The sequence below is a fragment of the Mustela putorius genome, unplaced genomic scaffold (genome assembly GCF_011764305.1).
Source record: "Mustela putorius furo isolate JIRA1106 unplaced genomic scaffold, ASM1176430v1.1 tig00003962_pilon_pilon_pilon, whole genome shotgun sequence".
NCBI lineage: Eukaryota > Metazoa > Chordata > Mammalia > Carnivora > Mustelidae > Mustela > Mustela putorius.
The window spans coordinates 1,391,680-1,416,950 of NW_025422106.1; the positions used below are offsets into that span (position 1 = coordinate 1,391,680).

The 25,271-nt window shown below is 53.5% G+C and overlaps 1 protein-coding gene and 1 non-coding gene across 2 annotated transcripts in view; both read left to right on the forward strand.

Annotated features, from left to right (window-relative positions):
* The window catches only part of PLXDC1 (plexin domain containing 1), a 56,080-nt gene extending 35,893 nt beyond the window's left edge, over positions 1-20,187 (forward strand). The window contains exons 8-14 of the mRNA XM_004764682.3: positions 1,918-2,013; positions 6,861-6,942; positions 10,310-10,370; positions 11,373-11,508; positions 15,356-15,391; positions 17,465-17,625; positions 18,857-20,187. Of these exons, the coding sequence (XP_004764739.1) occupies positions 1,918-2,013; positions 6,861-6,942; positions 10,310-10,370; positions 11,373-11,508; positions 15,356-15,391; positions 17,465-17,625; positions 18,857-18,976 (692 nt within the window). The 3' untranslated portion in view covers positions 18,977-20,187. The remainder of the gene's footprint in view (positions 1-1,917; positions 2,014-6,860; positions 6,943-10,309; positions 10,371-11,372; positions 11,509-15,355; positions 15,392-17,464; positions 17,626-18,856) is intronic.
* Positions 14,887-14,959, forward strand: TRNAK-CUU. The gene has a single exon. It is a non-coding gene; the product is annotated as a tRNA-Lys (tRNA).
* Positions 20,188-25,271: the final 5,084 nt, after the last annotated feature.

The following is a 25,271-nucleotide window of genomic DNA, read 5'->3' on the forward strand; positions in this document are numbered from 1 at the left end:
GATGCTGTGTTCAGTGACTCCAAATTGGTAGCTTGAAATCCGCATGGGGCGTGTGTACACCACAGAAATCAGCAAACGCCACCAGTCAGGATGCATTCATTGCATAGGGTTACGTTTCCAGGACATTCCGCGGTTGGGAATGTTCCTGGGGCCGACACGCCCATCATTGCTATGCCACACAGCAGTGTGGTATGGGAAGAGAAGCACCAGACCCAGTGGGGTTCAACCAGGGATTAAGTAGGAGGCATTGATTCCAAGATCAGAGATAAATCCATGATAGAAACCAAGATGAGATGTTCTTTTGAGCAGATTCTTCATGCAGGAGGAGGACTAAGGAGAGGGCGCCCAACACATGACCCCTTTCCTTTCACAGTTGGGCCTGATGAGTTCTCCTGCCACCTTGGGGAAGGTTCCTCCAAACCACCTTCATCTGAGAGAGGAAAGTTACATCCCTGCCTGCTCTTGGCTTCCAGGAACAAAAGCCCAGCTCAAACTATCTTAAGTGGAAGAGGGGATATGAAGCAGCCCAAAGAACCAAAGGAAGAACTGAGAGCCAGGGAGACAGGGACCAGGGCAGGTCCTGGGGGCACCAGAGGCTGGAGAGCCACGATTATGTACTGCTATGAGTCTGTGCGTGAGATCGGACCTGTGGCTGTTCATGGACTTGGAGCTTGCATTTTCTGAGCTTCATTACCAAAAAGCAAAGGGCCTTTTGGTTACAGTTGAAAAGTCCCAGGGAAGGTCTCTGATAGGTCCAGCTTGCATCACATGCCCAGCCCTGGACCAATCACTGTGCAGCCAGGGAGGTAGAGTCATGGGGAAGATGGTAGCTCCAGGGCCAAGCACATGTAGGAATGGACTAGGGGTAGTTCCCTCAAAGGGAGTGCTGTTTCCAAAAAGAAGAAGGGGCGCTGAACAGGCCGAGCACAACAAGGCTCCTTCTCCTTGTAGGGAAATTCATTCACAAAGCTCGGTGGCTGGCTGACGGCCTTTCAGAGCTGAAGGAAACCAACCCCATGTCATGGTTCTTAGGTGGGTGTGGAGATGTGGTGGAAAGTATCAGAGCATCGATTTTCATTTTAGGAGAAGTCTTTCCTCTACAATTGTACGTTTTTCCTCCCAAATGTGTTGTAGCAGGTGTTTCTGCCTTTCCACATCATAAATAAGAAACTGAGGCCCAACCGGGAGCGGAACTTGAATCAAAACTCAGGTTTCTTGAAAGCAATGCCCTGCAGGGACTGAGACGTAATATAAGCCCAGCCCCAGGCCCTGAGCCTCACTCTGACTTCCATTCTGGACAGGAGAGGTTTCCCAAGTTCAGCCTGTGCCTCTGCAGACATTTGCAGAGTGCTCTCTGTGGGTCAAGTTCAGGACCCGATGCTCACTGTCTAACGGCCCCGCCCCCCAAATAGACAGCGGGGGCCACATACCTGGGGTGTGCAGGGGTAGCAGGGTGCCTGGCCTGGGTAGAGAAGAGGAGGGACCTGGTGAAGGAAGGCTGCTCAGAGGAAGTGGCCCCGAGCTGGATGTGGAAGGGTGAGCTAGAGGAGGGGAGAAGGCATGGAAGGACAATATGGGTCAAGGGAACAGCAGCTGTGAAGGCACAGAGCTGTGCAGAAGCAGGGGAGCTCCTAGGTCTTGACCTCAGGAGCAGCCAGGCCTCTGTGTTAGGTTGTTTAACCTGTCGACAATTCAAAGCTCTCCTTGCAGGGTGAACTCCTGTCCTCCTGTCTCCCTGCAGCTTTGAGATCATTGTCCAAGGTTGATGAGTTTACTTCCTGCCCTTAGGGGCTGCATCCTGACCCCGCCCCCATCCACTCACTTGAGTCTCTTGCCCATCTGTCCGGCTCTGGATACAAACTTCAAAGTCCTCTGGGCATGCGCTGCTCCCAGTGACAGGCTCTGCCTCTGTTTCAGAATCTCGGCGAAGGACCATCTTCGAATACCATCGTGTGGAGCTGGACCCCAGCAAGGTCACCAGCACATCAGCCGTGGAGTTCACCCCAATGCCAAGTGAGTAGGGATCGTCCCTGCCAAGGGAGAGCATTCCACTGTCCTGGAAAGAGCTTCAGAGTCACACAATCTGGGTTCAATTCCCAGGCCCACCACTGACCCTTGTGTGGGTACGGCCACCTTACTTCTCCGGGCTGCCCTTTCTCATTTGTCACATGGGCCTCACATCACTTCCCTCCCAGAGCTAAGGTCAGGGTCAGAAGCATGGCAGGTAGAGTTGAGGACATTAATGCCAGCGCTGACACTAGCTGGCATCCTGGGCGTGGTTGTACTTGAAACAGGATACCTGTGGTGATTAACACACAATTAAAACCAGGAAAGGTGTATCCTTGAGGATTTTTCGACTGAGCCCCCAGGAAAGGTAATCCAGGAACCGAGTGAATCAATCCTTACATTTCTTTCTTTCTTTCTTTTTTTTTTTTTTTTTTAAGATTTTATTTATTTATTTGCGAAAGAGAGAGAAGGAGCTCACACAAGTAGGGGAGAAGGGCAGAGAGAAGAGGGAAAAGCAGACTCCCCTCTGAGCAGGGAGCCCAAGATGCCAGGGCTCGATCCCGGGATCATGACCTGAGCAGAAGGCAGACTGAGCCTCCCAGGCACCCATGGGTCCTTACATTTCTTGTCATGTGTTCCTTAGAGGAGCAGTAATGCCAGAGTTCACAGGCTGGAGGCAATAAAGCGATTTAGCCAGCAGTCCTCCAAGAACCACGGCTCCGGCCCTCCCCGGTGCCCCACTCACCTACAGCTGAGGTCCATGACCAAGGCCCCAGCTGTTGCTGTGGACCCCACAGGATCGGGGTCAGGTGCCCTTTGGGATATGGTCAGGGCAGCTGGGGAGAGCGAGGCAAAGGACAGCACTCTTGTTCTCACAGCCCGCACTTTTACTTTCTTCTTATTTTTTAAAGTTTATTTGTTTATTTAATTTCTACAACCAATGTGGGACCTCATGACCCTGAGATCAAGGAGCTCATGCCCTCCGACTGAGCCAACCAGGCACCCCTGTTCTTGCATTTTTGAAAGAGAGTTTGAATGTCCTCTCCTGTCTCATAGTACCTACCAGCTTCCCTCTGAGTCCATGGCCTTCTCCCTGCCTTCTGGGGTGTTTCTTGCCTTGCCTCCCCTGGCTTCCTCTTCCCTGGAGGTTCTGGAAGCCGGGGGCAGTGGAGAAAGAAGAAGGGGAGGAGGAAAGTTCTTGAACACTAGACCTGTCTCAGCGGGGCTCAGCAGGTGTCTCCCCCTGGGAAAGAAAAAGGACACAGACACCATGGGGTCACAGGACACAAACCCCTTGAAGGTCACAGCCCCACCCCCACCGCAGCTGCCCTCTGTCTTAGGCAGGAGAGACCTGGGGCCTGAGAAGCAGGGGTTCCTCAAGGACTGCTGAGGGCAAACCTCCAGGCTCAGGACTTGAAGAAACTGCACTTAGGAGCAAGGACATCGAAGGGCAGATAACTGCCTGGGCGGAAGTGAAGCATCCTGAGAATCGTTTCTGGGACACTCTACATTTCAGCCACTTCCACCCCTCCAGTGAATTCGTAAGCATTTAATAGCTCGCGGGACATCTGAAATGCAGATGAGAAATAAAGGTCAGTGGGTTGTATACCTATCCCACAGAGGCTCCCAGACCTTTTTCTCATGGCCAGTTTGCCTAGAGCAATTGCCTGGAGCCCCTGGAAGCCGGTTAACTTGGTTCCAAGAAAACTCTGCACCCCCCACCCCCAACCATGAAGGATTTCTCTCTTACCTTTGGGTGGTGGTGGGGGGGGGCAGTTTACTTACCCAAGATTTGTCCAGAGGTTGTGGATGGCCTGTCTCCAAGCCATTGTACTCTGTGGCCAGTTCCTCCTGGTGTCTCTTCTGGAAGACACCATAAGAGGGTGGCATGGGCAGAGGGTGAGAGCTGGGGCAGGGAAGCCCCCTGTGGGACCTCCAGGCTAAGAGCTCAGGCTTTTGGCTCCCTCAGACCTCAGTTCAAGCCCAGATCACCACTCCTAACTCTGTGACTCTCTCTAAGCCTCAGTTCCTTCACCTGTAAAATGGGGATAACAAAATCACGCAGGCATGGATTCCACAAACATTGGTTAACTGCCTACCATCCATCTGTGATAGGGAGCTGTTCTGGGCCCTCTGGGTATAGAAGGGGACAAAACAGCTGGAGAGTTCCATTCTCTTGAAAGGACACAGTGCCACCTACAGCCCGTCCCTCTCACAGTGACTGAAAGTGACACACTGTGGCCACAGCAGCTTTTCTCCCACTCAGCCATGGCTGGTTCCCAGCCGCCATCTTGCTGGGGTGGGTGGCATGGCCGGCAAAGTGGCTCCCTCATTAACGGACTGCAGTAGAGTCCCGGGAAGACTCACAGAGTGAGGAAATGTGTGTGGTAGGTGTTGAATGAGTGGTCATTTTTCTGAGTCAGTTGTCTCCTCTTGCTGCTAGCGGTGTGTTCTGTTCTGTTCAGCTGCCCATCACATGAACCCTTCTCGTGCACACACTTATTCAGGGTGAGGGCCTGGCTCTCCTTGGAATGAAATGCACAGGTCTGTGGCAGCTGCTCGCCACCCAGAGGTCTTTCTGGTTTTCTTCAGAGGAGCGCTCAATCTCAAGCGAACAATGCTTAAAATCCAGCCCCCACACCTCTTGCGCTCCGGCCCTCTCTGCTTCTGGGCTTGGCTGGTGCCACAGGGGTCCCCGCACCGTCCAGCAGCCTGCTCCCTCTAACTCCTCTGCTCTCCGGCTCTGCCCTGCCCCAGGCCAGCCCCCAGCTGTCCCTCCCCCCCATTCCCATCACCCTCAGCTTGTCGACTCCATGCAGCCCGTTAGTGTTCTGGTGGCCGCTGGGAACACCGCTGGAATATGCTCCTCCCCGGCCTCTGCGCTCAGGGGCTTTTCTGCTTCAACTCCTCCTCCTCCTCCAGGCGGGCCTCCAGTCTTGCTTCCTCCCTGCTCTCAATCTCTGCCCAAACGACCTCTCCTCAGAGGCCTTTGCCAACCTCCCCAAATAGGACATCCCCCACACTGTCACCCCGCCTCCCTGTTCTGCGCCCCTTGTTTTCTCAGCCTGTGCTAGAAACCCTAGTGCAGACTTTGTTGTCTGGGTATTGTTGGGCATCTCCTGCACTTAGCGGCAGGCTCTGTGCCAGGAGCGCATCTGTCTGTCTTTCCCTATTCGTCACTGCAGCTTCCACAGCTGGGACCGTGCCTACCTGTGGCAGGTGCTCAATACATATCTGTTGAAAGACTGCATCAGGCTGCACAGTCGGTTAGGCGTCCTACTCTTGGTTTTGGCTCAGGTGATGATCTTGGGGTCCTGGGATCGAGCCCCACATTGGGCTCTGCACTCAGCAGGGAGCCTGCTTGGAGTTTCTCTCTCTCCCTCCCCTGCTCACGTGTGCATTCGCTCTCTCTCTCTCTCTCAAACAAACAAATCTCTAAAAAGCAAAGAAGAATGAACGTGAGCATGAATGAATGAGTGGATGAATCCTGGTAGGTACGCTGAGGGGCATGAGTAAGGTCACAGTCAACCACGGGCAGCATTCACAGGACTCACCGCAGGGCCAGCCCAAGTCACGTACAGACCCTCTCCCCGGGTCGCCTCATTTCATCCTCACTGCACGTCTGCCCAGCAGAGACCACCAGGGTCCCTCTTTTCCACACGAGAAACTGAGACACAGCGAGGTTCAGTAACTCCCCACGTGAGATGTAACCCAAGTGAGCAGAGAGACCCACATAGCCCTGGGGGTAGCTCACTTCCAAGTGGGAAGGGAGAAGAAAGGGATGGAATCAAGAAAGACTGGTTGACCCCCCACAGACGCAGCGCTCAGGCTCTGCTGAGGTGAGTGAGGAGGTGGAGACAGACCAGGGGACGATTCTGGCCCCAGGCCTTCCACATGGATGGAAGGTGTGCTCCCAGCTAGCACTGGCGGGGGGCAAACCAGAACATCATAAACATCCTTTTCTGTGATTATAGCCAACAAAAGTGTATTCTAAACATTAAATTCAGGGTGCCTGGGTAGCTCAGTGGGTTAGGCATCTGACTTTGACTTCGTTTGTGGTCTCGGGTTCTTGGGATCGAGTCCTGCATGGGGCTCCTTGCTCAGCAGAGAGCCTGCTTCTCCCTCTCCACCCTGCTCATGCTCTCTCTCTCTCTCTAATAAATAAATTAATGAATTTTTTAAAAAAAACATTAAACTTGTTGGAAGACTAGTTCTTGTTCCTGCCAGGAGAGGACATAGCAACCGTGTGACTCAGTAGCATTCATAGTTAACCCTACAACGGCAATCAGAGTGCAATATAAAGGTGTCAAGTCAACATGCTTTACGTCTTGAACATATACAGTGTTCTGTGTCAAACAGATCTCAGTTAAGACAAAGAATCTTTTTCCACCCTGTAATTGTGGGCAACAGCCCAGCAGTGTAAATTCCCAGGCTAGGTGAGATCCCTTTGTCCACGCTTCCAGGCCCCTGTGATTTTCCTTCCCGAGCCTCATCATGATGATAATGACATAGTTATGTTTGTTTGATGATCTATTTAGTGTCTGTCCACCCAGAGGACTATAAGGCCCAAGAAGGCAGGCACCAGGATTTACGGTGCAAACCCCAGTCCCAGCTCGGGGCCCAGCCCCCTGGGAACCGAAGGAGGAAGGAGGAAAGCGGAGGAGGGAGAAACAGACAGAAGAATCGGGGCTGGATGCGAGGGAGGGTGGCATTAATGACTTCCAGGGTCCCTGCTAGTCAGAGACTCCGAAACTCTGTAAAGGCCTGGCACCGAGGAGAGTTGTGCCTTTTGGAGGTCCGTGGAGGTCCACGGAGGGTCTGCAGCTGGGGGACAGTCACCTTTTCTCTTGCAGCCTGCCTGCAGCATCAGAGCTGTGACGCCTGCGTGTCCTCGGACCTGACCTTCAACTGCAGCTGGTGCCATGTCCTCCAGAGGTTTGTGCCCAGGCTGAGGCCCACGGGTGGACTGTGGAGGTGGGGCAGAGGGTGGCCTGGCCCCGACTCTCTGCCTCACTGCCACCATGAGAGTATCTCTAGCCAGTCAACTGTGCCCCCTGGGACGAGAATGTCACAGAAGTGAGTCCCTAAGGCCTGAGACCAATCAAGGTGACCTGCCGGGTCCCTATGGTGATGCTAGGTTTCCAGAAGACTATCCAGGGATCCCACCAACTGTAACTCCTCCTCACACCCCGGAAGAGTTGGCTCATCCTAGGGCAGGGCTTCTCGAGAACGATCCACAGCTGTGAGGATCCCAGACTCAGCTAGGGCTCTGGTTAAATATGCAGATTCCTGGGCCCCGGCCCAGGCCCCGCAGGATCAGGGTCTCTGGGAGGGACGCCCAGGAGCCTGAATTTCAACACAGTGCCTGACCTGCAAACAAATGTGGGACCTCCCGGCTCCAAAGTCCCATTGCCGTTGGATGGGATCCCCCTGACCCCAAAACCCCTCCTGAAGATCTTTTGTCAGGCTGCAACGGAGTTTCCTGAAATTCGGGGCTATGGAAATTGCAGGCATCTGTGGAAGGTTAGGGCAGGCTACAAAGCTGTGTTTGCTTGGTTTTGGAACTAGGGAAAATTCCGGAAGAGATTTGGATTCAGGGATAAAGTTCTTAAATCAACTCATCTTCCACTCCTTGTTCTGAAATCATTTCCTCACAGATTAGACTCAGAATCTGAGCCCTGTTCTCCTGTCCAAGATAAATAAATAGCAGGAAGGGGGGAAAATGTCTCTGGGGACTGGGGCTCTCATGAGAGTGGGAAGCCCTGTGAACTCCGAGAGCCTCGGAGGCAGTCTTGAAAATTGCAAATTACAGAGTCTCTGCGTTCCACGCAGCTGTGGGGCACCTGTCAGCATTTCCTTTGCTCCTTTCAAACATCCTGGTGCAGAAATAGAAGCTGCCGCCCTCGCAGGCGGCCTGCCCAGCACAAGGCATAGCCCAGGCCAGGAGGAGAGGGGCTCCAGGGTGTTTTTCTTCCCATCAGCTGTGCTCTTACTCACTCTCTTGGGGCCTCAATTTATTTCCCCATAAAATGGGCTGTGTGGTGATGTGGTCCCGGGGAAAAGTGGGTGAGGAACATGCCATCATTTTAATTTCTCAACTACCCAAGAGCATTTTTGCAAAGTGTCCAGGGCCCCGTGCACGAAGGACATGGAGCCTCAGAGAGGATACCTAGGGCAGACCCCAGCTTGGTCCCTCCTGGTGTGTGGCTTTACAGCATGGTCCCCCTCTGGCCCTCTCAAGTTTGCGAGCCACTGTCTCAGCGTGGAGAGATAGCCCAGATCACCTCAAATGAGCCCTGGAATCCTGGGGCTGGCCGGCCACTACATGACTCAGCGTCCAACCGAAGCTGAGCCATGAGAACTTCAAAATGGGTCAGATGAAAGCAAAAGCCTCGCATGGACACATCCCCATTTAACACATACGCCCAAACCCAGAGACCGTGACCGTTTAATGAGGGTTGGTCAGGTTGGGGGAGGCCAAGGCCTTAAGTGCAGACACGGCCTTTGCTGTGGTCATGTCAGCTCTGGGATGCAGAAGCTCCAGCAGTGAGAAGGCAAGGCTGATGTGGGTCCGAAGTCTTGTCCCCCAGTGCTCGTGGGCCTGGGCTCACCCCAGCATGGAGCCCTCCTTGCCAGCCATCTGGAGTCTTGGCATCCATTGAGAGCTGACCCCGGGTCCCCAAAGAGCCAGGAGGCAGGGCTGGTGCCGAGGGCCCAGCCACCAGGGACTCTCCCCCGCCACAGCTGCTTGCAATCACCCTGTGGGTTCTCAGCTTCCCCTTCCTCGCCACCCACTCTGCCTTCCGCAGCCTCCCAGAGCTTCCCCTCCTTGCGCTGGGGCTGGATCTGATTTAGACAATTTCACTTACCATGGCTGGTGTCTTCCTTTCATCCCACATCACCCCCAACCCTCACCCCCAACCCACCCCCTTAAGGGGTGACCTTAACTCCAGGATTTGGCCCAGGGAATGAGGGGCCATAATCCCTGCTTTTCAGGGTCACTGTGAGGGTCCCCTGAAACAGGACAGGAATAGCACATGGCTGGGGTGACCTTTGGCATTCAGGAGGCGCTCAATAGTGGCCATATCTCAGGCCCTTCTCTGCGTCTGGGTTGGTTGGCTCAGGGCTTAGAATGTGGTGCTCTTAGGCCTATATCAAAGTCTCAGCCCTTGAAAGAATCCTTTAGTTTGGCTTCAAAAGGAACTTTAGCTCCCAGCCCCTAACACACCCCTAATCCTCCGTGCCCCAAAGTAGTGGACACAGAGGACCTGAGAGTGGGGGGGTGGGGATGGTTTAGTGCGTCCCCGCTCCCCCTGCTGCTCAGAGCCTGAGGGGAGAAGCAGCTCAGAGCCCGAGGAGGCATCTTCAGAAGGAAGCACTGACAGTGCTCGGGAACCTTCTGCCTCACCAGGTCTTCGGCAGCGGGGTGGGCGGATGCTAGGGAAGAAAGTTAACTAACCATGAATTCTCTCTCAGCACTGGTGGCTCATGGGATGCTTCTTCCCATGCAGATGTCCCAGAGCTAGAGCAGGGCTCGCTGGTTTCCCCTGGCACCAGAGTGAAGAATGGAAATGGGAGCCTGATGCCATGGAGAACATTAACATTCTCTGGTTCATCCTCCTACCCCCACCCCTTCCCTAGGGAGGCACTCGGCCTCTCCCAGCCCAGCGGAGCTGCACAGCGTCCTTTCCAGCGTCCTTTCCTGGGACACTGACCAGCCAGTTTTTTAAATTTCTCCTAGCCTCTGGCAAGACCCTCCTTCTTGCCCTTTAATGATCACACAGGAGGTACTGGCTAACTCTGTTCACGTCCACCGTCAGCCCAGCCTCTCCTTGTCAAGTTCAGGCCCCTCTGCAAAGATGGAGGAGGACTGTCTATGAATAAGCGAGGCTTTTCCAAGAAGACATTTGTGTGATTTCCCTGGTGCTCAGCAATTTCATAGCAGCCTAGAGCCAAGAGAATTTTAAAGTTTATTTGAGGTCATGCAGTCCATCTAATGCCCTATACACACACATCTGGGTAGATGTGGCCTTAGTCCTGGGGAGCTGGGTCCGAAGGAGGGGATAGAGATGACACAGACACCTTCCCTTCCTTTGGCGTAATTGGGGAAGAGGGGTCTGACTGCTGATCCCCCAGCTGCCTGGTGCTGAGGAGGGCACCTGCCCCGTGGTCTTGATCATCTCAGCCCTGGGAGGTCGGCCCCCTCCTCACCATCATCAGAGAGCTATTACTGACCGGGGGAAAGAAGGGGAGGGCTTCTCTGTCAGTCCTTCACACCTCTTACCTTTTGGTCCCCTTGCAGATGCTCCAGTGGTTTTGACCGCTACCGCCAGGAGTGGCTGGCCTACGGCTGTGCCCAGGAGGTGAGAAGCTTCAGCAAGCCAGTTTGTGGGGGACGGTAGGGCTGCCCTGGCAGGCCCGTCCCCCAGGAGCTCTCCACAAGGTGTCTTTGGCTTTTGGCGGAATTCTTCCCTCCATCCAGGCCTTGCCCCTCAGACTGCCCTGAGCCAGTGAGGCCAGACTTGGGAGATTTTGGAGGGCTCTCTGGAGGCAAGCTTTTCTGGGAGGGAAGAGGATGGTTCCAGGCACCTCCCCTTTAGGATCCCATACAGGCTCCTTCTCGCTGCTGGAGTTTTCCAGAATGCTCCACACTTTGATTCTGGGTGGGGAGCGTCCTATTCTTACACCTTATCCCGACCCAGACAGATCCATTTATCTGGGCGTCTCCCTCGACCTCTCCACCCCTTCATGCCATGTGAGCCCCCCATAGCACACTGCCCACACTTGCTCTGATTTCATCGGAACAGGCCCAGGAGCTGGGGGCTGGTCCCCCCGACCTGCTCAGAGCGGAAAACTGAGGCACAGAGAGATTTCATGATTTGACCTGCCCCGCGCAATGGGTGGGATACAGAAGTGCCAAGACCCCACATTTAAACATAAACCGCCTGCCCCAGGCCCCAGTCTGTGCGCTCACCACCTCCTCTGTTATTAGTAAGGCCGGAGGAGCTTCCTATGACTTGAAAACAAATCTTGTCCAGCAGCCCACTTGGGACGCTGGCTGTGGTGAACGTACGGATTTGCTTTATTTGTGTAAGATTGGCATCTCCGCTCCTTCCTCGAGGAAGAATCGGAAGCCGCAGTTGGCTAAATTGCCTTGTAAGATAGATCAGGCACTTTCAGGATAAAGTGGAAGTTGTAAGTGCCCTCAGGGCCCAGCTCACCACCCTTGAGCCGTGCACCGGCATCTGAAGATTTCTGGCCGCTGAGGGATGAGGGGTCCCCCTCCGCCCTCCCAAGTAAGGGCTCTTTTCTGCACGGCGGGCAGTGAGGCTTCTGTGCAGAGCGGTGCGGGGTCTGTCCTGCAGGCAGAGGGCAGGACGTGTGAGGACTTCCGGGATGAAGGCCACTACTCGGCCTCCCCCAACAGCTCCTTCAGTCCCTTTGATGGAGATCTCACCACCACTTCCTCCTCACTCTTCATCGACAGCCTCACCACAGAAGGTAAGGCCTGAGCCAGGAGTGGGGAGCGGCTGGGGGAAGAAGCCCCGGGGAGGGGAAGGCCTGGGGCCCCAGCAACCATCCCTGACAGGGGTTGTCTCGGGGAAGAGGAATGGCCCAACTTTCACGGAGGAGGGCGCCTGGGGAGAGGCAGAGCCAGGTGCTGGCCCATGTCAGGACGGTGGGATGGATTCACTGTGGCAAGGGGAAGACAGACGTCCCAGCCCAGGGCCCGGAATGTCATATGATCCGCCTCAGGTCATCTTAATAGCCATCCTCACAGAATCCGGGAGGTCTTAGCAGCCTTGTAGCTGTCCACACACTCAGTCCACACACTCAGACGTGAGCGAAAGACTGCCTGATTTTCCTCCAACCATGCTCAGCGGGAGGGGTGCCCCTCAGCCCGGCTTCCTGGCCCTGGGACCTGGTGTGGACAGAGGGTCGGAGTGGGGCAGCTGTGTTCAGGAGGGATGCTGATGCTCCATCCCCACCTCTCCAGGGTCTAGCTGCCCCCCCACACCCTCCTCAGGGACTTCTGCCATCCCAAGGCCTGGGGTTCTTGAAGCTGCCAGAGGTCTGTCCACCCAGAGGTACTACATAGCATCTGGGGAAGCCCGGTGCAGACCCTTCCCGGATTTTTCTCTCTCATCCTTCTTTAATACATCACTGCCAGGTGTTAGCCTTTTGCCCTCAGGCTCAGAAAGACATGGGCTTGTCCCGCCTCCATGGAGCCATGTACCTGCTTGAAAGGGGCAAATACAACAGAGGAAAGGAGAAGAGAAAAAGGCAAATGTTTTAAAATATTATTCAGCCACCATCCCATTTGGTAGCTATGGAAACGGCCAACGGGTAACCAACGCCCGTAGGGGCGAAGTTGGTTACTTGGGGTTACCTGCAAAGTAAGTGGTGGAATATACTTTCCACGGTGCCCCCTGCCTTTCTCACTACAGCCTAAAGAACGGGAGAATGGACCCATGGGTCTGGCCAGAAGGAAGTCCTAGAGGAGGGAGCAAATAATAGGAGAGCTAACATTTTTTTTTTTAAGATTTTATTTGTTTATTTGAGAGAGAGAACAACACAAGCAGGGTGAGGGACAGAGGGAGAAGCAGACTCCCCGCCAAGCAGAGAGCCCGACACAGGGGTTGATCCCTGGACCCCAGGATCATGACCTGAGCTGAAGGCAGTCACTTAACAACTGAGCCACCCAGGCGCGCTGTGAGCTAACATTCTGAGGGGCCTGACCATGGGCTAACGTTGTTCAGGCATCAACACTCACTTGGTCCTCCTGACAACCCTGCATGCTGATTCTGTTATATCTCCATTTCTCAGAGAAGACACTAAGGTCTAGGGAGGTCGGTGACTTGCCCAGGGTCACACAGGCAGGAAGAGGTGGAGTCAGGTCTCATTTGGCTCGAAAGCGGAGATCTTGCCCCTTGACTGCTTTTCTTGGTGCTGAAAAAAAAAAAAAAAAAAAACACCTTTAAAAAAAAAAAAGATTTTATTTATTTGTCAGATAGAGAACACAAGCAGGGGGAGCAGCAGGCAGAGGGAGAAGTCGACTCCTCGCTGAGCAGGGATCCTGATGGGGACTTCCCAGGACCCTGGGATCATGACCTGAGCAGAAGGCAGATGCTTAACCAACTGAGCCACCCAGACATCCCAGTGCTGAAAAAGAAAAAAAAAAGGTCTTTGTGGATTTGAGGGGTTGGAAAAAATAGCAAAGGGGTGAACAAGCAAGGCAGATTGGGTAGCTCCCATTATTCTAAGATGGTCCAGGATTAACAGGGAGTGGGGTACGGTGCAGGTTTTGAGAGCATTTATTCTCAGATGAATTAAATGAAAAAGAATAAGGAAGAGACAGGAAGTGAGTAATCCAGTCCAAGAGTTAGAGTCTGTCCTGCACGGTCTATCTTAGGGTACAGGGAGATGGGAACGAAGGGGAGACAGCCAAAGGGACCCACCCTGCCAGCGCAGAGCCAGAGAGCAGAGGAGTTAGTGGGAGCGGGCTGCTGGATAGTGCGGGGACCCCTCTGGCACTAGCCAAGCTCAGGAGCAGAGAAGGCTGGGTGCACAGGAGGTGTGGGGGCTGGATTTCGTTGTGCTTTTTTTTGCGATTGAGCGCTCCTCCAAAGAGAACCAGAATGACCTCTGGGTGGCAAGCAGCGGCCACAAACCTGTGCATTTCATTCCAAGGAAAGCCAGACCTTCACCCTGAATAAGCGTGTGCAAGAGAAGGGCTTATGCGATGGGCAGCTGAACAGAACAGAACACACCACTAGCAGCAAGAGGAGACAACTCAGGGACACCTGGGTGGTCCAGTCAGTTAAGCATCTACCCTTCAGCTCAGGTCATGATCTCCAGTCCGGATCCTGGGATTGAGCCCCACAACAGGCTCCCTGCACAGCAGGGAGTCTGCTTTTCTCTCTCTCTCTCTCTCTCTCTGCCCCTCCCCACCCCTCATTCCCTCTCCCTTTCTCACTCAAATAAATAAATTAAATCTTTAAAAAAACAAAGTGACAACTGACTCAGAAAAATGACCACTCAGTCAACACCTACCACATGCATTTCCTCACTGTGTGAGTCTTCCCGGGACTCTAGTGCAGTTCACTGTTGAGGGAGCCACTTTGCCTTCCATGCCGCCCCCCCCCCCCCAGCAAAATGGCGGCTGGGAACCAGCCATGGCTGAGTGGGAGAAAAGCTGCTGTGGCCACAGCCCCCAACACAACCTGTGGGGAAGAGCCACAGGGAGGGTCAACCATAGGAACTGATTTAGGAAGCCACAGGACACACACCTTGCAGTGTAGACATCTTTCCTCCAAGTTGTGCACAGGTGAGGAGGGGGAGGTCTTCAAGCAGATCTGCACCTGGAACACAGGCCCCTCCTCAGCCCCTCCTAGCCTGCCGCGCCCCTAGTCTCATCTCTCACCACCCCCTACTCACACCCTCTCCACCCTCCAGCTATACTGACCTGCTTTTTATTCCCAACTGGCCAAATCCTTGCTGACTCGGGGCCTTTGCTCATGCTTTTTCCTCTGTCTAGAATCCTTTCCCCCTGCCCATGTCTCGCCTCCCCGTCCTGACACCCTTTATCTGGGTGAGGCCCCCAGTCAGAGCTTCATTATGCTGGGTTTTAATTGTCACTCCCTCTCCCCGACTTGTTAACTCCCTGAGGGCAGAGACCATGTTGAACCCCAGTGCCTACTCTCAGGGCTCAACTGCATAGTAAACATCCAATTAATATTGCTTGAATGAATGAACACGAGACTAGGAAAAGTTGGCTTGCTTGTGGACCTCCACCATGACACTGCTGTGTGACTTGAAGCAAGGCACCTCCCCTCCCTGTGCTTTAGTTTCTTTGCCTTTAAAATGAAGGATTGGGGCACCTGGCTGGCTCAGTTGGTACAGCGTGAGACTCTTGATCTCAGGGTTGTGGGTTTGAGCCCCACATTGGGTATAGAGATTACTTAAAAATGTAGTCTTCAAAAAAATCTTTTTTAAATCCACATAAAATGTGGGGTTGGGGGCACCTGGGTGGCTCAGGAGCAAAGGCCCCAAGTCAGCAAGGATTTGGCCTCTGCTTTCGGCTAAGGTTGTGATCCCAGGGTCCTGGGATCAAGCCCCACATTGGGCACTCTGCTCAGCAGGGAACCTGCTTCTCGCCCCCCCCCCCCGCCCCTACCGCCTGCCTCTCTACCTCCTTGTGATCTCTGCCTGTCAAATAAATAAATAAAATCTTTTAAAAAAAAATGTGGGGTTAGACTAAACCTCCCTAAAAATCCCATCTGAACCTAAAGTGACCAAGACCATAATGATTGCACTGATCTGACGCCTTCTCTCCTTCTCTTCAAAGATGACACCAAGCTGAATCCCTATGCAGGAGGAGAGGGTGAGTACAGAGCTTCCTGCCACTCTCTATCATGTCCACAGCCTCTTAGAAACACCCTGCCCCTCAAGAGGGAGCAGCAGTCCCCTGGCCTCTTTGCTTTGGCTCTGATGTGGGGTGGGGAGGGGAGTGACAGCAGCCTGAGCTTTCCAGACCTCCGGCTGGGCTCCTGGGCCCCTAGCCCACTTAGATTGAAGGAACGTGTCTACCTCTAGACATTTCTCATCAGCCAGATACCTCCTGGAGGTCTGTCTTGACTACTCACTGCCCTGAAAGGAGCGAGAGGAGGAAGGAAGAGCTGAGCTAGAGCAGGCATGGCAGTGTGGGGCCTGTCACCGTTGGCCGCCCCTCTTGTCCCCCTGGGCCTCACCGTCAGTGAGGGGTGGAGCACAGCTTCTCCCACATCGAGTTGCCTTGGATTCCTTGCCTGCATGGGCAAAGGGTACACAAAACTTGTCCACCTCACTTTTTACAGGGCCCTGGAAATTGGGGCCCTTTGCTCCCGAGATTAAGTACAAGGATATTCTCTATCTGGTGACATGACATGTCCCACCTCCTCCCCTGCTCTTGGCCCTGGGCCAACTCGGGCTCTTGTGACACCACCACACAGGGGAACTGGAAATGCCTTCCAAACTCCAGGGGCAGTGACATTGTTATCTTGGGTTCTCACAGCGGGGAGAGGCTACTGATGCAACATGGTGATCCAGTCTCCCCCCAGAGACAAAGCCATGACCGCTCTGTGGGCGGTGGGCGTGAGTGTGCGTTGACCATGTTCCGCTCACTCTGCACCCTGTGCGCTCTTCGGCCCAAACCCTGATTATCAGATCACCCGTGTCTCTGCGGGCTGACTGCCAGGATCGGGAAGGCTAGCAGGGGGTGTGTCACCTCACCTGTTGGCAGGTAGGGGGCACTAACAGTGCACTCCAACTCCACACCCCCACCCACCCTGGGACAGGGCAGAGGAGAGGGGATGGGGAGGACAGTGATGGGGATGTGTGTTTCGAGTCCCCACCTCCTGCTGATTCCTCTTCCACCCAGACACCTGTAGGAAAGGATTTGGCATTTCTTTTGCTTATGTGCTCATCAGTCTTTTCTACTCCATTATCTGCACATCCCTGTAGGGTAGGGAGAAGAGGCAAGTAGCCACCCCAGGTAATATGGGAATACCGGCTTGTCAGCGGCTGGCTGACTCTGTCCTTGAGCAAATCACTTCACCTGTCTGTATTTCCAGCCATCCAAGAGAGGGGCCGGACTAGATGACCTTCCAGCTTGATAGTCTATGGCAATAGTCAGCCTCCCCCGTGGAATGTATTTCAAATGCTCAGAATGTTCTGAGAGATTGCCTGCTGGTTTATTAGCCCTCAGAGGACTAGGTTCACTCTTTTATCGAACTCCTACCATGGGGCCCGCCATCTTTTCTAAGAGCTAAGGACACAGAGATGAGTAAGAAGACACTGTCCTTGCCCTCCAGGAGGCCACAGTCTGGTAGCAGACAGTGACAGACAGGTGAAAATATGGTCATTTTGTTATCAAAATAGCTGAGGTCATCTGAGACATCAGCCCTGGTCTTCAGCAGTTGACGTGAATGATCTATTTTAACCCTTAGGGTTGTAATCATTAAGATTAGGTAATTATTATTGTAATCATTATGATCCTTGTTCTACCGGAGTGGTATGTAATTCTCCCGAGGTCACACAGCTTATAAGCCATAGAACTTGAATTTCAATCAGGGAGGAATATTCAGATCCAAAACTCTTCACCATCACATAACCTATGAGAATTCTCGAAAAGCATTTAAGTGGCACGGGTATTGGAGAGAACTTCTCTTTGATACTTATTGGACATTTAGGCAACTTTTAAGTGATTTTGGTAAACCACCTGAGCCCTGCCCAGTGCAACGTGAATGCCACACTCACGATGTTACCCACTCCTGCCCCACCTTTAAACCTATGTCATAAGCCAGCCCGAAGTTTCTGCTGGTTTTCACCTCTGAGATTTTGCCAGAACCTAGGACTTCATGGCCCTCCCTTCCTGGTTCCCTGGTAGCCACTCCCTACCCTAACGGTCTCTCCACAGGCCTTCAGAACAACCTGTCCCCCAAGACCAAGGGCCCCCCCGTGCACCTGGGCACCATTGTGGGCATCGTGCTAGCGGTTCTCCTGGTGGCAGCCATTGTCCTGGCTGGGATTTACATCAACGGCCACCCCACCTCCAATGCCGCGCTCTTCTTCATCGAGGTCAGTGTAGGATTTGGGCCCAGCTCCACTGTCTGCCTCCGCATCAGCATTTCCGAAGCCGTGGGGCACCTGCCCCTCCCCACCTCATCCCTCCCCTCCCACCTGCCTGGCTCCTGTTCCTTCCTGAGGAACCATCTTTGACTCCATCCTTTGAGTCCCTAACCAACCCCCCACCTCATTCTCCCCCAGGAGTGCTGCCCCCCTCCTGTCCTGCTGAACGCCCATCTGCCTTTTGCTCCCCTGTTGGTGAAACCAGAAGAGCCCCCAGAGGAAAGCAAGAGAAATCACTGGGGACTGTGCAGCCAGTCTTTAACGCTTTGTGGTCTCTCACCCCCCAATTCTAGGCTGGCTGCTTACTCCAAGCCATAGTGGAACAGAGATCTCTGCCTCTTTGCCTTAGGTCAGAATCGACAAGACATAGTAATCATGAGTTGCTCTCTCTGGGAGCTTTCACTGAGGGTGCTAGGGTTTGGAATGTCTCGGAATTCAGAAGAGCCAGAGCCCCCTTTTCCCTGGGCCACAGGGCTCACGAGCTCCTGGTCCTGTCCTCTGCTCTCCGCTCCTCCCCAACTCTGCGTGTGGTCCAGCCAGGCTGCCTCTGTAGGTCTCCCAGACAGGGATCACCCAGAGGTGCAGGGGGTCTCCTCCTCTTTGTTTAGAAGCCCCTGTTTCTTGTAAGCTCTAACCCATCAGCCTAAAGTTTTAGCCTCCCTGGGTATCACCGCCGGGGAACTGCAGATCCCCAGCCACACAAACACTGATGGGGCAGGTCTGAAATGGGCCCAGGAAGGTGCATGTTCATAAGGTCCCCAGCTGTCTGCAGGGTCTACCCTGTCCGAAGGGTTTTCTTGGCAGTTCCAGAGCCTCCCAGATCATTCCCTCTCTCACCCACAGCCTCACTTTTTGCAGTCTCAGGAGTCCGCTAGGTACATCGCTAAAGGCTCTCACCTGTGTTCTGGAGTCCTTGCCATGAGGGATAAAAGGACCTCTTCCTAGACTCCTTGGGCTCTCAGCAAGGCTCCTACCAGTGGAGAGATCACCGCCGGGGGGTCGGGGGGTCTTCTGGACAGGGGTTGAACTCCGCCTAGCTCACAGGAGGCCCCCAGCACCCTTGAGAAGAGAGTCTCTGTGCTCAGCACTGTCCCTGGTGGGGGAGGGGCAGGTTGGGGGGGTCCCAGGTGGGTGCGGGCACCCCCACTGACTCTGCGTCATACTCCCCCCCCCCCCCCAGCGGAGACCTCACCACTGGCCAGCAGTGAGATTCCGCAACCACCCCAACCACTCCACCTACACGGAGGTCGAGCCCTCGGGCCACGAGAAGGAGGGCTTCGTGGAGGCTGAGCAGTGCTGAGGGCACCGGGCCTCCCCTTGGAAGGATAGAAAAGAAGACCCGGGTCCCCAAAGAAGATCAGTGGAAGCGAAGCGGTGAAGTGACTTTTCTCGGCTTCCTCTGAACTTGCCCTGGCTGGGAAGATGGAGATGAGACCCTGGCTTCTGGGGCCAGAGCCCCAGTTTGCCCATTGCACACCACATACTGAAGCAAGGGGCCCGGAAAGCAACCCCATGAGGTGTTTAAGGGACAACAACCCAATCTCATCCTGTTTTGATGTGAGGGTCTCTCAATGGTCGCCCCCGGTGGTCCTGCCCCAGCGGCCCTTCCCACCTGAGGCACCTAACACCCCTCGGCAGGACACAGAGAGCAAGGCTCTAGGTTGGAGCCACATCCCAGGGTCCATAGACTCCAGAGCTGGTCCTCATGGCTATGGATTCAGTGTATATTGCCCCAGCCTCGGCGGCACTGGAAGTCTGAAGACGTTCCGGCCATCTGCTAAACACAGGGACGGCTCTGTCTGGCATGTCGTCACTGGAGGAAAGCCAAATGCCAGGAGAGGAAAGAACTTGTTGGGGGAAAGTTGCATTTTTAGGCCTTACTCCCTAGAGTTACCCTTTCTGCTGAGAACCAGTCTTACGTGGAGCGTGTGCGCCACCCGCCGCCTCATGGGCTTTACCCCAACGGCGGCCCAGACTTGGCCTGGCCAGCCCTGCCGGGCATGGGTGCATCTCGGTGTGGGGCTCCAGACTCTGACGGCACGTGTCGAGTCCCTGGTGTCGAGTCCCTGGTATTCGCAGCCTGTCCTTCTGTCAGCGCCAGGAAGTACCTTCAAAGGCAGGGCCTACCAGACTAGTACCTTTTCTCCTCTGAGCTGGATTTTTATAGCCAGGGTGGTAGGAGGACTTCTAGAGACTTACTCCGCAGGGAACTTCCGCTGGATTCTGTCAAGGAGCAAAACTGCAGGAAGGGATGGGAACAGAGGAAGCTGGCGTGGGAAGGAGGGACTTTCTGTGGAAAACCTTGATCTGGAGAGTCGTTTCCAACCGCCCAGCTCTGCTGGAAGCTTTTGGAACAAAGCCTTTAGGCTCCCAAACTTCACCTGGTTCTAAGGGAATTCTGTCCCAGGGATGAGTTGGGGTTGCTTCTGAAGAGAATTTTAAAATTAAAATCTATAGCTCAACCTCATTCAGAGTAAAGAATATCAGCAGCAAATAAATGTTTAATCAATCCCCACTGAGTCACGCCCTTTTATGCACATCACTGGAGATAACTGTAAAAGAAAGAAGTCAGTTTAAGGACCAGGTCTCCTGAGGTGGCGGGTAGCGAGTCCGCAAATAACCAGACACATCCAAACACTTGACCCATGGTTTTCCAGATGCTTCGTGGTTTATCGGCAGTGAAGGCAGTATTGATAGTCTGCGTGGGAAACATGCTGGACCTCAGCTGTGTGTGTGTGTATTTTTTTTTTCCATAAACCAGACAAGGAAGAGCTATGGGGAGAGTCAGAATGTGAGACACAGAAAAGAGCTCAGCCAGGAGAAGAGGGTTCTTTCCAAGCTTCTGAAGGACAGAAAGGTCTGTAACCGAGCTGTCTTAATGAGAGAAGAGCAGCCAGGCACTGAAATGATCTGGGCTCCCAGAACTCCCGGCCGGCAGGAGGGTGATTTCTGCCCTTGCCTGAATAGCAAAGTGTCTGTGACCTCTATGGGTTGAAACTGGCCAGTGGGGCAGTTCCTGTTGTGGCCAAATGCAGGGCACAGCACCCTTTACCCCACTCCTAGACTCCAGCAAGCCTCTTCCCAGTGGGAGCTCTGTCCCCCTGCTCTGGAATCCTGAAGGGAAAGAGCATTGAGAGGGAAGAAAGGTGGGGGGGGGTGCACCTGGGTGGCTCAGTCAGTTAAGCATCTGCCTTTGGCTCAGGTCATGATCCTGGAGTCCAGGGATCAAGACCCACCAAAGGCTCCCTAGTCAGTGGGGAGTCTGCTTCTCCCCCCCCCCCGCCCCTCCTCCTGCTTGTGCTCTCTCTTAAATAAAATCTGGAAGGGAGGAAGAAAGGAAGGTAGGCAGGTGTGAGGCCTCTGCCGTAACCTCTGCAGCTGGAAAAAGCTCGAGATTTCTCTGCCAGGTCAGAGTGAGCCTGACTGACCCCAGCAAGGACAGTGGTCAAGGCAGCAGGCAGCCCGTTTACAGCATAAAGAGCTAAAGATGTGTCACTGGATATTAAGTCTTTGGACTTCTCGACCCAAAACAGATAGCCCAGCGCTCCCAAGATACAGAGCCTGGCATCTCACGGAGTTAACCCTGGTTCCAGCTACCCTTAGGACTGGAGACAAGAAGGGTCTCCCACATGTTGGAATTCTACTCCAACATTTAGAGCAGGCTCACCGGGTAGCTAGAGAGAGAGGCTCACTTGGGGAATGAGTGACCCGAAGGAGACACAGGGGTCTTGCGGTCAACCTTCCACGCCTGGCTGGCAGTCCAACAAGGCCAAGTCATATTGCACATATGTGTACAGTCAACCCCAGAGGGCGTGCAGCTGCCCAGGACCTTCCGCCCCACCAGCACGCACAGTCTCCAGGGAAAGCAGGTGACTGGCAGTACCTTTCCCACACGGGGCCTTCGCGTGTCCTCACGGTGATCTCATTGCTGAGTGGGAGGGTGGGATTCATGAAAGTTCGCCACTGCGACGGGAAACCTCAAGCCTGTGAAACAGGGCTCTGGAGGCTTCTGTGTTGCACTCAGAAGTGAGAACTTCTCAGGGAAGCTCTGCTTTATACCAGAACTCTTAAAAGAGCCAGCATGAGGGAAAGAAGAGGAACGAGGAACACAGAGGCTGGACATGAGGGGGGCCCGGGGTCAGGCTGAGAGCACCTCCTATGCTCCTTTCATCTGGGGACCCAGGGGCATGGATGTGTCCTGTGAGGTCTCAGGGTTTCTGATTCTAGAACATGGACATAGGAGCCCGCCCATCAACCCCGACACCAGGAATGCAGATGGGGTTTCCGAGCTCACGTGACTGGCCATCTCCCTCCCACCAGAATCAGGTACCACCCGCTCCCCGCAGCAGGCCTGCGATGCTGGAGGCCACTTTTTCGGTCTCAGCCTAGAGCCGAGGTGGAGAGTGTCCTTTGGTCACTGTTCATGTTCTTTATGGACCACAGAAAGCAAATTTTTCAGTTCGTGTGTTTTATTAGGACTCCCCTGTGCACAGTATCCCCATGTGTATATGCACATGGAGGTGTGCACACACGTGTGCATTGTATTGCCAAAAACATCGGAGGAAGTTGATACCTTCCTCAGGTTTAAGGCAGTGGCAAAAGCTGCCCCCCAACCTCACCGTTTTTTGTTTGTTTGTTTGTTTGTTTGTTTGTTTGTTTTTAAAAGATTTTATTTATTTACTTGACAGGCAGAGATCACAAGCAAACAGAGAGGCAGGCAGAGAGAGGGGGAAGCAGGCTCCCCGCTGAGCAGAGAGCCCAACTCGGGGACCCTGAGACCCTGAGATCAGGACCTGAGCCGAAGGCAGAGGCTTTAACCCACTGAGCCACCCAGGCGCCCCAACCTCACCATTTTGAAAGGACTGAATCACTGAATCACTCATGTGATTGTGGACAAGGCTAAGACTCCCTTCTCCTGGTCCTGGAAAGGATGACAGATTTGCACAGAGCACTGATGGGGAGCTGCCGGCAGACTCTGTGGCCTCGGGAATCCACACCAGGTAGAGTCAGAGAAAATGCAGCCAACCTCTCTGCCTCTCTCTCTGTGTGTCTCTGTCTACACCCGCTTTTCCCCCCACTCCACCTCCCAACAAAAACCTGAACTTATACTCAGTGTTAATGATAAAAAGCAACCTTGGGAGGCCTGGGTGGGTGGCTCAGTTGGTTAAGCGGCTGCCTTTGGCTCAGGTCATGATCCCAAGTCCTGGGATCGAGCCCCACATCAGGCTCCTTGCTCAGCGGGGAGGCTGCTTCTCCCTTTGCCTGCCACTTCCCCTGCTTGTGCCTTCTCATTCTTTCTCTGACAAATAAATAAAATTTTAGGGGGGGATAAAAGCCACTTTCTTCTAAGACTTCAGCAGTGTGCAAAATAAAATGCCAAGAATTCTGAGTGAAAAAAAAAAAAGGAATTCCGAGTGTGTTCTGCAAATTGCAGCTCCTGCCTTGGCCCGATGAACGGAGTCCATCTCCTCTCAGGAACTGGACTAAGGAGCCTAGGAGCAGCCTCCAGAAACCTGCCCCATCCTGGCTGCTTCTCCCAACCTCCCATCTTGCCTCCAGGAGAAACAGCTTGGAAAGAGATCCCAGCTCTTTATTTATTTGAAGTTTGTAAATCCCTGGAAGTAAACCTCGTGGGTTTCCAATCTACCATCTAGAGACACAAAATCCATCTGCATGCGATGAGGCTGCCACATTTCTGGAGGCTTCGCAGTCAAACCACTCTAGTGGCCTCATTGTGCTTTTATTACTTTGCGCTTTTCGTTCACAAAACACAAAACAAAGCAGACCAAAACGAAGAGAGGAAAAATTTGAACCCCTCACAGCCAAAATCAGCTGCGCCAAATTTTAGGTTCCAAACAAGCTGGTTTATAAATAAACACACTGTGTTTGCCGAGTGAGGAGGAATGTGTTGCAGAAGGCAGCAAAGACTAGTGCAGAAAGTGCCGAGGTGTCTAACTGCTTAGAAGCCAGGAGCAGTAGAAGCCCTGTCGCTGAGAAGCTGTGTGATGTGGGCCAAGTCACCCAACTTCTCTGGGTGGGAAGATGCCCCTCTCCTTAGCTGACTACCTCACCTGCTTTTTTATTCTTCCCCCAGTTCACACAGCAGCTCAACCCTTTCCTGCCCATTATCCTGACGGGGTTACGAAATTTTCTAGTCTGCCTAGAACTTTCTTGGTTTGAACACTGAGGGTCCTACGTCCCAGGAAACCCCTCCAGGATTGGCGCCCTGGGATCAACTGGTTAGTCTAGCCTTGGAGTCTGTCCAGATTCCACGGGCTGGAAAGATAAGGTTAATAATTTCAAGGACTTTAGGGTCTTGGATGTAGCTACTCCAAGTGTGGTCTGGATCACCATCCCCGAAGGATTAGCAGAAAATGCAGAAGTTAGGCCCATCCGACCCAGAATCTGTGCTTGAGGAGCTCCCCAGGTAACTCATGTGAGGCCCGAGAAAGTCTGGGAAGCACTTCTAGGAGGCAAGTTTACTTACATGAGTGTAGCCTATTGGGGAGGTGTTATTCCCCCATTTCCCAGATAAGGAAACTGAGATTCAGACAGGGTTTACTTGTTTATTTCTTAATTTGATCCATACTCATGAAGCACCTACCATGCGTCAGGCACCATCAAGTGACTTGTCCAAGGTCACACGGCTAGTAAGTCGCCTAGACAATCTCCAAAACCAGGGCTTTGGATTCCCAGCTGAGGTTGTTCCCTGGGGACGACCAGGTGGTGCCAGAGCTGCCCAACCACAGTTAGAACGGAAGCGGACTGTGGAGTCACAGAGTCCTCCCAGGCCTGTAGAGAGGCTCGCAAAGACATACAATGATGACTTCAGGTCCTTGTTCTTGGATCCTGAAACTGTGAGCTTGTCAGGTATTTATTTACACAGTCCCAAGAGCTTAAAAATGTCCTCAATGGGGGCGCCTGGGTGGCTCAGTGGGTTAAAGCCTCTGCCTTCAGCTCAGGTCATGATCCCAAGGTCCTGGGATCTAGCCCGGCATCCGGGCTCTCTGCTCAGCGGGGAGCCTGCCTCCCCTCCTCTCTCCTCCTGCCTCTCTACCTACTTGTGATCTCTGTCTGTCAAATAAATAAATAAAATCTTAAAAAATCTTTAAAAATCTTAAAAAAAAAAAAAAAGTCCTCATTGTTCCTGCCTCCCCCCCCCCCCGCCTCCAGCTCACTCGGGGACCCCCTCACACGAAGATTTGGAAGCACTCTCCACAAAGCTTTACAGAACCGAAGCTCAGGCCTCTGTGCTAGTCTCCTTCTTGAATGGAGGACAACTGATGACTTCATCTGCCACAGTGGGACTGGAGAGAGCAAGGAAGTGGGGAGGGGGAATCCTCACTTGAACTGCTGAAACCAAAGAGACAGTCTTTGGGGGGTGAGGTTTCTGATGTTCGTAAGACATTTTTACATTTCGTCCCTAGAGACAGGTAAATCGTGCCCACAGTTTTCCACAAAGTTAAAAGCACCGAAAAGGAACTATCTGAATGCAGGCCAATAATATTTCAGCATATACACTCCCAGTCATACAATCCAACCTCCCCTTCTGGCTTCAGTCGGCCCTCTTCAAAGGTTTTTTCTTCAGATCAAGG